The sequence below is a fragment of the Balaenoptera musculus genome, chromosome 17, assembly GCF_009873245.2.
Source record: "Balaenoptera musculus isolate JJ_BM4_2016_0621 chromosome 17, mBalMus1.pri.v3, whole genome shotgun sequence".
NCBI lineage: Eukaryota > Metazoa > Chordata > Mammalia > Artiodactyla > Balaenopteridae > Balaenoptera > Balaenoptera musculus.
In genome coordinates, this window is record NC_045801.1 from 15,790,455 (window position 1) to 15,804,407 (window position 13,953).

At 43.8% G+C, this 13,953-nt stretch overlaps 1 protein-coding gene across 1 annotated transcript in view; it reads right to left on the reverse strand.

The window, feature by feature from the left end:
- FER1L6 (fer-1 like family member 6) overlaps positions 1-13,953 on the reverse strand; it is a 124,496-nt gene that overhangs the window by 75,536 nt on the left and 35,007 nt on the right. The window contains exons 12-16 of the mRNA XM_036829851.1: positions 13,600-13,708; positions 12,669-12,840; positions 8,210-8,330; positions 5,570-5,670; positions 2,212-2,302 (exon numbers count right to left, since the gene is read on the reverse strand). Of these exons, the coding sequence (XP_036685746.1) occupies positions 2,212-2,302; positions 5,570-5,670; positions 8,210-8,330; positions 12,669-12,840; positions 13,600-13,708 (594 nt within the window). The remainder of the gene's footprint in view (positions 1-2,211; positions 2,303-5,569; positions 5,671-8,209; positions 8,331-12,668; positions 12,841-13,599; positions 13,709-13,953) is intronic.

Genomic DNA, 13,953 nt, shown 5'->3' on the forward strand with positions numbered 1-13,953 from the left:
TAAATTTATTTATTTGTGGCTGCGTTGGGTCTTCGTTGCTGCGCACGGGCTTTCTCTGGTTGCGGCGAGCAGGGGCTACTCTTTGTTGCGGTCCGTGGGCTTCTTACTGCAGAGCATGGGCTCTAGAGCGCAGGCTCAGTAGTTGTGGCGCACGGGCTTAGCTGCTCCTCGGCATGTGGGATCTTCCCAGACCAGGGCTCGAACCCGTGTCCCCTGCATTGGCAGGCGGATTCTTCACCACTGCACCACCAGGGAAGTCCCTCCAGTGATTTTTTTAATCAAGAGCGATCTCAGCAGATTTGTGTTTTGGAGACCATTCCGGCTGTGGTATGGAAGGCGAACTGTAGGAAATGACTGTGAGAGCCCAGGCCAGAGACGCTACAGCACTCGGGTTAGGCAGTGGCCCTGGAGGTGAAGAATGGAGTGAGTGCCAGAGTCTCTAAGGGCTGGGGTCTCAACCTGGCCTGGGGTCAAAATGACCGTTTAGGGCTTCCCTGGTGGCGCAGTGGTTGAGAATCTGCCTGCCAATAAAGGGGACACGGGTTCGAGCCCTGGTCTGGGAAGATCCCACATGCCACAGAGCAACTAGGCCCGTGAGCCACAACAACTGAGCCTGTGCATCTGGAGCCTGTGCTCCGCAACAAGAGAGGCCGCGATAGTGAGAGGCCCGCGCACCACAATGAAGAGTGGCCCCCGCTTGCCACAACTAGAGAAAGCCTTCGCACAGAAACGAAGACTCAACACAGCCAAAAATAAATAATAACTAAATAATAAATAAATTAAAAAAAAAAAAAAAAAGACCGTTCATTGTGAGGTATAGCAGGGGTCCCCAACCCCCGGGCTGTGGACCGGTACCGGTCCACGGCCTGTTAGGAACCGGGCCGCACAGCAGGAGGTGAGCAGCAGGTGAACGAGTGAAGCTCCCTCTGCTTCTCCCCATCGCTCACATTACTGCCTGAACCATTCCCACGGCCCCCACTCCCGCCCCAGTCCGTGGAAAAATCCTCTCCACGAAACTGACCCCTGGTGCCAAAAAGGTTGGGGACCGCTGAGGTACAGGATTCAAAGTTGATTCTTAAGCTTCTGAGTGGAGCAACAGGTGAGGCTGGTGGTACCGATACAAGACAGGGAACAAGCTTCGGTGGGAAGATGATGGGCTGAGTGGGATACACTGAGTCAGAGGTGCTATGAGGCAAGCAGTGGACGTGTCCACCCAGAGGCTGGAAATGCGGAGAGAGAGATGGGCCACGCAAAGTACTGAAATCCTGGGCTTGTTCAGGACAAAGACTGTCGGACACAGGAAACGAGAGCGCTCTGTGGGCTATCTGTAGAGCATGGGTATTGCAGAGACAGTCAGAGGTGCTGAGAAAGACATGGAGTAGGAAGCCGATCTTACATATGGTGGGAGTCTGGCCTCCTTGGAGTAGAGGAGGACACAAAACTTGATTTATTTTCTGGAAAGAAGGATGAGTCAAGCGTTCAGAGACTCAGGCTTTAGTCTCTGCAGTGTGATTAACTAGCTGTGACCCTTAAATAAAATCATTTAATCTCTGTGGGCCTCACTCACATCTTTAAAATGTCCCTGGCCAAACACTGAGTAATTTTATTTTGCAGAATCATCATGGCCTCATACAAGACGTCCCTTGGTGCCGTTGCTGGAACTGAAGTTTCAAGGAGAGATAATCAGGGTCTGACTTGGTCTGGCGTTTCTCAGTCGTCACTCATTCAATAGGGACCGAACATCTCTAAGGCACTCAGCACTGTGCAGGGTCTCCAGGGCACAGAGAGGTACCAGCCACTGCCCTGCCCTCAGGTACGCTCATAACTTCTCACACAGTTCATAATGGGAGAACACCAAGGAGAGGTAGTTTAGTTATTTCTTTTTGTCTCTCAGCTTAGGAGGCAGAAGGTTAAGTGAAAGAGTCCACAGCCTTTGACAAAACACAAACGTCAAGAAAGTGAACAAGTCCTACATCAGAATAGAATATAGGGCTGGTGGGCTTCTAGCTCATTCTTGTAAACATTCAATAAATGCTAGTTCCTCTCCAACTCACTCATCTATTTATTCCCTTCTCATTCTTCTATATCACACAGCTGTATAACTTTTAGAACTTTATCCTCATGTGGTCTATGACCTATGCTTCATCCATGAGGTTTATTTTTAAAGCACACGTTTTAGTTCTTTGCAAGTATAAATAGATTTTCACGTACCAGCTCCTGCCAACAGAGCGTAAGTCGTTTCTTATCTAAATTGGTTTGGTTCAACCTCTTGGGTTTCTTTTCCACTTCAGAGACAAAGGCACTATAAGAGAATAACAATTTTGAAACCTACTTAGTGAAAATTCATTTATATAATTCCAGAGATTTGCAAGTATACTTTCTGCAATACAATGGGAAAGTTGATGAAGCCACAGAACCAAGATTTTTCATTTTGGATTAAGCAATAAGGCACTAACTTTCCTATGAGACAAAATGAGAATGGGAAATAGTGCCAGACCTCACATGAGTTTCGGGGATGTTTGTTTTTCTACTTTCTTTCACTATATACCTGTTGTGATTCCTATCCAAGTTCATAACAGCAAACACAAAATAATGCAGTTTTCCTTTATCTTACAAATTTAACACACACCAAAATGTTCCTGAAAATTGTATGTAGAGCAAATATTTTAGACTCAAAACTGGGCTACGTCTTCACATTTTTAAAACCATACAAAGGACTGAATAGTAACGTTTTGAGGGATGAAGTTAAAAATGTGTTCAACAGGAAAATGGTAATGGTTATGAATGCAATTGAAGAAGAAACAGAAATGACTTTAAATTTGGGGAAATAAGATATTCCCTCATCAGCAATAACTTAAATTAAAATCGATACCATTTTCACTTACTAAAAACCAGGTAATATTCAAGGTTGATAATATTCGAAGGGAAATAGTCACTCTCCTCTATTATGATAGGAGAGTGTTAATTATTATAATGTTTAAGAGGTTATTTGACAGCATCTATCAAAATTTAAATGTCCATATAATTTGATCCAAAAATTATACTAGTATTCTATCCTTCAAAAATAACTGAAAATTCTTGCAAAAATATGTTTACTTAGTAATGTTTATTGTAGCATTGTTTATAGTAGCAAAATAAATCAGAACAACTTAAATGTAAGGGACTAGTTAAATACTACATGATACATATCACGTGATTGAACACTGGGGATGACTATTAGATACTACTCTAGAAAGATGCCAGTGATACATTGCTGAGTGAAAAAGCAATCTGCTGAACAAAGTGTGTGATACTTATGAAGAAATAGAGTATTTTTATGAATGTGTGTGTTTGCAAATGCACAGGAAAAAAGGAAGACAAATCAAACTCTTCTCTCTGAGTGGGATTGGAGAGAGAGTTGAGAACACTTTTCCTTTATACATCCTGCATTTTGTTGTTGTTGAAGATGAGCATCTAGTATTTCTGTGATGAAAAGAATCAATTACAAAAGAACAAAAGGGGGATCTAAGATGCCATACCTCCCAGGGAAGGGTCCCACACCAGAGCTCTGCCTGCTGGTAATTGGAAACTTCAATCAGAAATTCTCTTTGGACATACTCATCATTGCGTTTTCTCTTCATTTTTAAAAAGAATAAAAAGGAGTCTATTTTGAGGAGGGAATCTTGGTGCCACCTGTCTATCTTTCTTTCCTAGAGGTAGAAGGAATCCATTCCACTCCCAGGATGGATCAGCTCTAGGAAACATTATGGATGCTTCTAATCTCTCTCCCTTCCTCACAGGGGGAGAAATAACTTATTTCCCCACCAGAATGGGGGTAGATGACTTTGGCACATGATTCTGTTCATTCCTCCTCTTTCAGCCCCAGCCCACTGCCACCTGTGGGCAGCCTCCTCACCTGTACACAGCAGGTGGTCCATCCCTTCTGGGGGGAAGCCCCAAAGTCCAGCTGCTCAACCTCAAACAGGTGGGGGGACCACAAAGTCTCCTTGACCTCAGGTACAAACTTTTTCTCAAATCCAAGTTTACCAAATATAAAATGAACGTTTGATCTCTGTCTGACCCTACTGAATATTTTTTTCAGTTGGCTTTAAACTTGAAGAGAAAGGGGAATAATTATCACCTCCAAGTAAACCCCTAGTAGAGAAAAGTTATTGAGCTATTAATTTGCCCACAATTTCTAAAAATATGACCGTGAAGCTTTTAAAGATGCTTCAAGGGACTTGCAGGTGACACTTAGCTCACAGCAGGAGTAGCACTGATATATATTGCTTCTATATGAAAAACAGAAAAGAAATAAAGAGAGAAAAAGCTACATATTTATTTCTTTGCTTTCTTTTTTTTAAGTAAAAAAGGCTTGGGTAGTAGAGAGATTAGGAAAGACAAAACTTACAAAGCTGAACACGAGAATCTATTAATTTTTTTCTTTCCATCACATGAATAGCCACTCCTTTTCCATTGATTCTATTATAACAAATTCTCATTGTTGGTCAAGTCTTGACCTAATTCATCAGGTTGTTTCCTTATGGGGAAGGCAGCCTCTAAGATGGCCCCAATGATCCCCACCTCCTGTTCTTCTTGCCATTGTGCAATTCATCCCCTTTGAAAATGTGCACTGGTCCTAGTGACTTGCTTCTAACAGAAGACATCAAGACTGCTGGGATGTCACGTCCAAGATTAGGTTATAAAAGACCGTGACGTCCATCTTATTGGCATGTTCTCTCTGACTCTTCTCTCTTGCTCACTCTGATGCAGTCAGCTGCCATGTTGTGAGAGGTAGCTTGGAGAGGCTCACGTGGCAAGGAATTGAGAATGACCTCCAAACAACAGCTAGCAGGGAACTGAAGCCCTCAGTCATCCTCAGTCCAACAGTTCATGAAGAACTGAATTCTGCAAATGTCCGTATGAGTGATCTTGGAAGTGAGTCCTTCCCAGTTGAGCCCTGAGGTAACTGTAGCCTTAGTCAATGCCTTGATTGCAGCCTGGGAGAGGTCCCGAGCAAAGGACCCAGCTAAGCCACACCTGCATTCATGACCCAAGAAACTGTGAAATAATAAATATGTGTAAGCCACTAAATTTGAGGGTTATTGTTACTCTGTAATAGATAACTAATACACCCTATTTTTTCATCTTTTATTATATTGTCTACCTCCTGGAATAAGAGTCATTAATTGGTGCTTATTAATGTGGTGTATAAAAAATTCTATTAAATAGCATTTGATATAACTTATCCATCTAATTGCCAGATAGTTGTTGAGTACCTACCAGATGCAAAGAGCCATGCTGGATGCTAACACTACCAGCATTTTTCTTGTTTCATAAAATGTCTCTGCAGTCTTTCTTTTCTTCTCTTTTCCTTTTTTTTTTCCCCCCCTTTGCTTTATGTTTTAGTTAAGTGTCAGGAAGCAGTAGTAAGCCCACAGTTGCAGCTAAATGACTGAACAAAATTAAGATGGATATAACACTATTCAATGCCCATATGAATGCATGTAAAATCGACCATCTTCTAAGGTAATTAAAAGCTGATTCCATATCAGCTGAGCTGCCCAGATGACAGCTGTCTCTGCAGTACCTGCTTTGACTGATGAAGTCGCTGAGCACCATCTTCATTTTCTCTTCTGGGGCTTCCTCTGAAATCTTAATCAGTTCTTTCACTTCCTCTATACCTTCTTCCTGAAAACAAACCACAGAGGTGGCGGGATGAGAGGTGGGAATGAGACACCATAGTGGAGATACTGATTCTAACACCCACAGAAATAATATTGAGCTAATATTTTGTTTAGAAAATGAAGGAACATATCTCTTGTTTTTTCGTGTATGTCTGAACCAGGAAATGCTACTGCATTCTAACTTTGAACCTTCCTTTCTTAAGTGGAATTGGTCCAGATTCAAGTCTTCTCCTGTGTTGCTCAAACTCATTGTTTCTGTCCCAGATTTATTCCTGAACTGTGTCCCATTTATTTAGAATCTACCTTGTGAGGGAAACCTAATGTCATGGGAAATACCTAACAAAGTAGAGTAAATTAGATAGAATTATCAAAAACTTCAAAAGCAATGTTCATGCCAGTTTGTTCTATAGGAGTAAAACCACGCTGAACAATCCCTGAAACTAACAGGCTATCAATTCTTCTGATTATGGGGGGTTTTGTCAGGGGTGGGGTGTTGACGGAAAAGAAGACAGGTTGTATATGACAATGGCTATATGCTTGCGTACTTAATCATTGTACTTTTCCTTTGGGTCCTAAATTCTAGGGTTCCATTTCATGGCTTGGAGGAAAATGGCACCCAAGGGGCAATGTACATGTCACCACTGCTTTGCTAGAATCTACAAAAACGACATCCTCCATCACATGCCTACGGACATATATTTCTCTCTTTCCCCCTTCACTATAAGTACAGGCAACATCGTGGAGTGGTTAAAGATTTAGGCTTGGGAGCCAGACTACCTACGACATCCAAATCCAGGCTTTATCAGGTGACCTCACCCACTTCTGCCCAGTTTCCTCATCTGTAAAATCTGGTAATAATGGTACCCACCTATAGCCCCATAGGGAGATGTGAACTTCTTCACACCGTGCTTGGTGCTTCGTAAACGTTCAGTCAGGTTAGCCATGATATGCCGCGCACGGCAGGGATCCTGGCTCTGGGAAAGAATTAGAAACAAGTGCTCAAGGCTACTATGGCCTCTAGGGATTAAAATATTCTGATTTGTTTGGTCAAGCCTTTTAGAAATAAACTATTTTGGCTGAAGGAGAAGCAAGACCAGCCGTTAAAAGCGAGTCCACGGCCTCCCCATGGCATGACTCCAAACCCGGCCTCCGTAACCGCTTTCAGACTCCGCCTCCATGATGCCTGGAATCCCCGTGGCCAGAGGCAATACTGTGTTTTGTTTTGTTTTGTTTTGTTTTAATTAATTAATTAATTAATTTTATTTTTGGCTGCGTTGGGTCTTTGTTGCTGCATGCAGGCTTTCTCTAGTTGCAGCGAGCGGGGGCTACTCTTCCTTGCGGTGCGCGGCCTTTTCATTGCAGTGGCTTCTCTTGTTTGTGTAGCACGGGCTCTAGCCACACGGGCTCAGTAGTTGTGGCTCGTGGGCTTAGTTGCTCTGCGGCATGTGGGATCTTCCCGGACCAGGGCTCGAACCCGTGTCCCCTGCATTAGCAGGCGGATTCTCAACCACTGCGCCACCAGGGAAGCCCCCAATACCTTGTTTTATACAACTGAAGACAGAATTATAAAGCAAATGGGAGAGAGAAATGTGTGCTTTCCTTAGTGTGGGTTTTCATGGAATGAGAGAGATCAGACCAGGGTCCCCTGGTGAGGCACAGTGGGACAGAGAGGAGAGGACACTGCCCATGAGATGTGTGGGCTGGAAAGAGAAATGTGAGAGTAAACGAAAAGGAATCACAAAGGGAAGGAGATACCAAAGAAGCAGTGTTCCCAGGTTTTCTTCCCCCCTCCACCTCCCAGGGGTTGGGTGGGACAGCCTAGCATTTTTTGCATATAGGTGCTGTTTTAAATACTTTCACACACTCAATTCCTCAAATAATTCTGAAGGAAAAGAACAGGACATGATGGAAGAGGGTAAGAGGGAGCGAGTAAGAAGGTTTCTCTGAGGAAGGGCTTAAATATGAGCCCTAGACGTTGACTGGGCTTCACAGGAGAAACATGAAGGGGACAAGCAGCCCTGGCAGAGGGAACAGCATGGAGGTGGCTAGGAGGCACAAAGGAGCTTTGTTTCTTTGAGACACTTGAAAGGAGACCAGCATGCTTGGAATACAGTAAGGAGGAAGAGCATGTGAGATATAGGACTGAAGAGGTGTCAGGGCTTGAACTTGGAGGACATTGTCCACCTTGTTAAGGATTTAGGATTTCATATTAGTTGAAGCTAAGATCTATCAATTTTGTGAGAAAGCTATCCATCCCTTCCTTGCCTTTGGAGATTGGGAAAGTGGCCTATCCCTAGGTCCTATAACAGTTAGAAGCAGAGCAGGGGTTTGAATTGGATAATTTGATTTAAAGTCAAGGGATTTTACAAAATGTATTCTCATTCCCCTGCGTCCATGTGGCAGGAGCCAGGTGTCCTCCAAATGTAGCAGCCTCAATTCACTTGTATTTAAACTGAGGTCAAGACCCTCTACTGGGTGGAAAAAAATCCCCTTTGCCTCCAGCTTCCCAATATTCAAATCCATCACCTGTCAGAGTCACCTACCAGGAAGTCTGCCATTTTCTCCAGCATGTTGGACCAATGCAGCCTAAACGTCTGGTCTCCCCAAGAACTGGTGAAATAGACACAGGGCTTCTTGGCCTCGAATGGCAAATAGTTGTAATTCCTGGGAAAACACATTAGGTCTGGAAGTTAGTTGGTGATCAGTGTTTTTCAGACAATCCCAGTAACCTGTTCATGTTTGTATGTTCTGGGTGGGTTGGGGGAAGGGTGATGACAAAATAGTCAAACTATTAATTCCATCCTTAGCCTTTACTTGGGGATCCACGGACAATAAGCGACGAACTGTTATATGGCTACAATGGTGAGGTAATAACAGCTACCACCCTCTGACCCAGGGCAAAGTTTAGAAATGATCACCAGAGGGAAGGCAAGCCCTCTTCAAGGAGAAATTCTCTTTCCAATTGAGAGAAGAGAGAAAGGAGAAAAACTAACATATTTTTCCTTTTAATGTCTATATGCTAGGCCCTGACTGTGTAAGGATCAATTGAGATAACAGATGTGAATGTATTTTATAAACTGAAATCGCTAGAGAAATCTAAGAGGGTAATAATATTAATGAAGATGAAGTCATGTGCTCCAAACTAAACTTCAGCATTCCATGGCTTACCGTCCATTCATCCATCCATACAAAATTTATTGTTGCTGGGCATTGGTGCCAGTAATGCAGATGACCTGCTTGACTAAGAAGGGACGAGAGGGATGGCAAAGTAGCTGGAAGGGGAGCTGTGGAGCCAAAGATAATGGCTGATGGTGATGGTGGGATATGCTTAAATGATGATAAGAAAAAAGTTAAGAGGATGAGACTGAAGACAGAAAAGAAGGAACTAACTGGTAGAATTCAGTTCCCAAGGAGGAAAGGGATGGATGTGAAAGCAGGGAAGATGGGAGAGGTGTAGCAAAGTTGAAAGGTGAAGCTGAAGTTCCCTGCCTAAAGACAGCTATATTCTTAACTAGGTTTACCCCCAGCCGCCTGTAACTGTCCCACAAACACCTGGGTCTGTGTGAAGAGAAACGTGGAAGGCAGGCCAGAGCACATTTCTTGTCATGGGCGTGGTTGGACAGGTGGCCCTAATATATGTGAACAGTGTTTGGAGTCACGCGCGCTTATAGAGGCTGGGCTGGGATGGTGAGGTGAAAGAGAGAGCTTTGTTTCCATTCAAAAAGCTACCGAGAACTTCAGCCTGAAAGAATACATGTTGTTCTTTTTAGCTCTCCAACCTCCAGATTTCTTCTAGAGGCCATAAAGTTAGCAAAGGTGCCCCATGGTCTGTTCTGCAGAAAATAAACCAGCAGGCATCCATTCAGAAGAGAAGCCAAATAAATTCTTGGCAGAAACTGAGGTTATTATTACAGCAGGAGAACAAAATAAAAATTAAAAATAAAGAAGTTCCGAAACTGCTCTTTCCTTTATCTTGTGAAAAATTATGGCACTGAGAATCCTGTACCTAAATAAATTCCCACTTATTGTTGCACTTTGTTCCAAGGTTTCTTTGGTTTGGATGATTTTGTGCTAATGATGTTCAGAGCCTCTATCTTTGGTGCCCAGGGTCCTCCGGGTCTTACTGGGTCTGCGTGGTCCGGGATGCGGTGGTCTTTCAGGCAAATGACAGTGCAGATGGAGGACAGCAGATGGGAGGGCACCATGTTGCCAGTGGGAAGAGAAGCCTGCCAGTTTGAATGGCTGCCCTGACGTACGACCGGCCTTGTGACTTTGGGCAAGCGTGGGCCTGGAACCCTAAGAAGCAAATGATGACCCGACTCTGGATGTCTTGTGCTCCAATCTCATTCTTGAGCTCCGGCCCCGTATCTGAGTTGTATGTGAATGCACGTGCTTTGTAAAACTGGAAAGCCCAGAACAAATGCAGGGTGATGTTTTAAGTGTCCTGAACCACCCCTTATACGGTGGTATTTCAATGGAGGCAACAGACAAATTGTGTGTGTATGTGCATATGTGTAGATGCTGTGTGTGCACATGCGTGCGTGTGTGTGTGTGGTGGTCTATTAGAGAATCTTCCAATTCAGCTGCTGCCACCCTGGCTTGCCACTATGTGGACAGAGCCTCGATATAGTGACAGGAATATAAAGCCCCAAAACACCAGCATGACATTTTGGTCTCTTCGAGCCAGCCTGTCAGTACTAATGTGAGGTCCATCTGAGGGTTCCTTAGAGCTCTCATTTCCTCTCAAACCCTTCCCACACTACATCCCCTGACATCCCCGCCAACAGTCAACAACGGGCTAGTCTAACAGGGTGGGGATGTTTTCACTGCGAAAAGGATCCCGGCGAAAGGATGCAGAGTACAACTGAGTCTCATAAAAGCCTCCCAGAGCTGCAGATCCTGTTCATTGAGGTCCTCAGTTTCGAGAATGGACAGAGAAGCCATTAAAGGACTGGGAAGTTTGGGGTCCTTTTTGGTGCATGTAAAGGAGGGTGGCCAAGTATGGCTGCCAGGGACCCATAAAAAAGACCCCAAAGAAGGTGGTCCGTGGGAGGCGGAGGGTGGTCCGTGGGAGAGACAGGATTTAGAAAACGTAGGCCATGCTCAAAAATGAGAGGACAAGAAGCTAGGATTATTTTCACTTACTGCTTCCTACTTTGTCCCAGACAATCGCTTTCTATCCCTTAAGCTCATTCTCGCCCTTTAGGATGTCACCTTGGTTGTGACTTTTCCCAACTCTTCACCTCCTCCACTCCCCCTCTCTACCCACATAGTACCCTGTGCCCAGCCCAGTTATAGCGTGTCCTTAACTCATTCAGAAACAGTTATGAGCGTCTACTACGTGCCTGGCGTGGAGATGAGCAGATCCAAAGGTGAACAAGACACAGTCCTTTGCCCTCAGGGTGCTCAGTCTGATAGGGAGACAGACTAGTAAAAACGTCTTAATGCAGTGCGATTAGTGTTTGATGGAGGTGAGTAGAGGAGTCCAAATAAGACTTGGGGTTCAGGGAAGGGAACTTGAACTTAGTCTCGGAAAGTAACGGAAGTTAGCAGTTCTGAGGAGGGCGCTGGTTGCCTGGCAGAAAGAAGAGGTGTTCACAGGCCCAGACGCAGCAAACAACGGGATCCACCTGGGGGATGGCGCCGCAGGCATGGTGGAGTTTGGGGAATACCCAGAGATTACCGTAGAGAAGTGGGTAGGGACCAAATCAACAAAATATGTCCTCTGAAATTAATTCTGAAAACCACAGACAGATGTCAATGGCAATGTCATTGTATGATGTCAATCAGGGGACTGGGGAGTTCAGATAGATAGTTTGGTGAATTTCTTGAATCAGATCCAAGTCAGGTAAGAGGTGTTTAAAATAATTTAGGCCAAAGGTGCTGACAGGCCAGATTAAAGAAATGGCAATAGAGAACACACTTGAGAACTCGAAATGACCAGACTTCATCACTAATTGGATACGGGTAGGAAGGGAAAAGAGAACAATTGCCAACTTTCTGATCTGTGGCTTGAAGGATGCAGACAATGGTGTGACCAGTCTCTGAGATGGGAGAGATAGGAAAAGGGGCAAAGTTGTCTGTGAAGACAATGAGTCTGGTGAATAATCCGGGGACACCCAAATGGAGGTGTTTGGACCTGCTGCTCAGGAAAGAAGCCCGTCTGGGGAAATAGATGTGAGAGCCATTATTCTAACGGTGGTCAGTAAGCCATGGGTTCGTGCCCAGAGAGAGAAGAGCAAAGATTGAAGAGAACTAGCAATGTGGTTCCAATCCCCTCACATGTGAACGGGGAGAGCAGTGCTCTTTTATGACAATCCAGTGAGATCATATTTTTTTACTCATAGCATAAAGCTCAGAACACAGAAGAATCTCTCTACGTGTGGCTTTCCCTTCTCATAAACCATTTGGTTGACATCACTTTCTTAAGACAGTTCTATAATTTCACTTCTCTTTGCATGTTGAAATGTTACTTGGATTAAAGATCGATGAGGGTACGTGTAGGTGCCCCAGCAGTTTTCTGAAACGGTCTTTTCTGGTGGCTGACACTCACTTTTTGAGTTCTTCAGTTTGATTGTGGGCAAAAATAAGATAATAAATCATGTATCTAATAATTCCACCAACTTGAGTTTACATTATATTCAGATGACTATAACAACTGTTAATAGGATTTTGGATTGCAATTTTAACATCCGACCTTCCTACCTTGTTATGCTTCAAAGTTATAGAATGAATGGAGCTTCAGATATGATAATAATAACCATCATCATTGCTCTGCCCTTAAATGAATTCCCTGGATGTGTCATTTGGAGAGTTGTCAACATGTTACTAAGAATTCAGGAGAGTGGCATTTACCATGTTGCCCTTGTTTGCACCTTGTTCTTATAACTAAAATAAAGAGTGTTTCCAGTTTTAGGGAAGAACTGAATCAAACAGTCCCAGAAATTGGTCAAGCTTCTACTGTCAGAAACCCCGGCTACTCTCACCTGCTGTGTCTCCTACCTGTTCCCTTCTGTCACGAGTGGCTTCTCGGGGTGAGTGGTGGAGACCATGGGCATGGTTGCGTCCCCTTCTCCTTCAGGCAGCAGTGGAAGGGCATCTTCTCCAGCTTGGTCAACTGACTTCCTCCTAGTCCCATGATGCGATCCCCCATCAATCAAGTTCCCAAAGTTACCTGAAGAGCCAGTAGCAAGGGGAGAAGGGCCAGGTGTCAATAAGCAGAATCAGGCTGCTTGGCAGAAGGGATCCAAGTTTATGTCTTCCCAGGGCAGGGAAATAAGCTCTCAGTATGAAGGTAGAGTGATGGTCAGACCAAAGAAATAAGATTAACAATGATACTAAGCCATCATCAACATACATCTTAGGTTCTTTTTTGTAAAAATTACTTAAGTTACAAATTAACTGGATTCCATCTCCATTTCCTTTTGCTCCACTGATGGAGAACTTCCCAAATATAAATCAAGACCTTCTCTGACAGAATGGTCTTTCTTGGAGTGGTTTTCCCAGATGTACATCAGTCCAGGAAGATTGCTGGGAGTTATAATAACAGCACCTATTATATGTGTGGCATGTTGCATGCATTAACTCATTAAACCCTTGCAACAGCTCCATGAGGAATTATCATTATCCCCATTTTATAGATGAAGAAACTGAGACCCAGAGAAATTAAGTGAGCCTAGGGTAAGGGAACCAGAATTAGTAGTCCAGGTCTGTCTGAATGCAAATTATACTCTTAATCCTTTTTTTTAAGTATGAAAATAAATCTATCCCTTACATATTGACACCAGAGTGGACAAGGATTTATTCATTTCTTCCTGAGGTGCAAACCTCCAGCAGAGTGCTACCATCTTCACGTAACACACTAATTCATTTATTTAAGAGGTAGGTATAAAGTTCATGCCATGTGCCAGGCACCGTGCTTGTCTGCACTTACCAATAGAAACTTCAAAGCTAATGGGTTTATCTCCAATCCTCCGGTCAATCATGGTAGCTTCAAAAAATGCTCCAAAGAGTAAAAATTCCTCTTGTTTTTCTGGTACAATCTATAGAAAGAAAAAAATACATTAGACAGGGCTGGCTCTTTTTTTAGCAGGAGGAAGCTGAATTAGTGATGCCAACCCGGTCCAAGGTAATTTATAGAAACTTGAGTCTTGGTGTCAGCCTGGAATGGCACATAATTTCCCCTCTAATCAGACTGGCAGAAACCAGGACCTACAAATTGCAAATCCAAATTCAGCCATTTATCTAGAATGATGTAGTCGCCACCTTCTGAGCTTCAACCTGACAA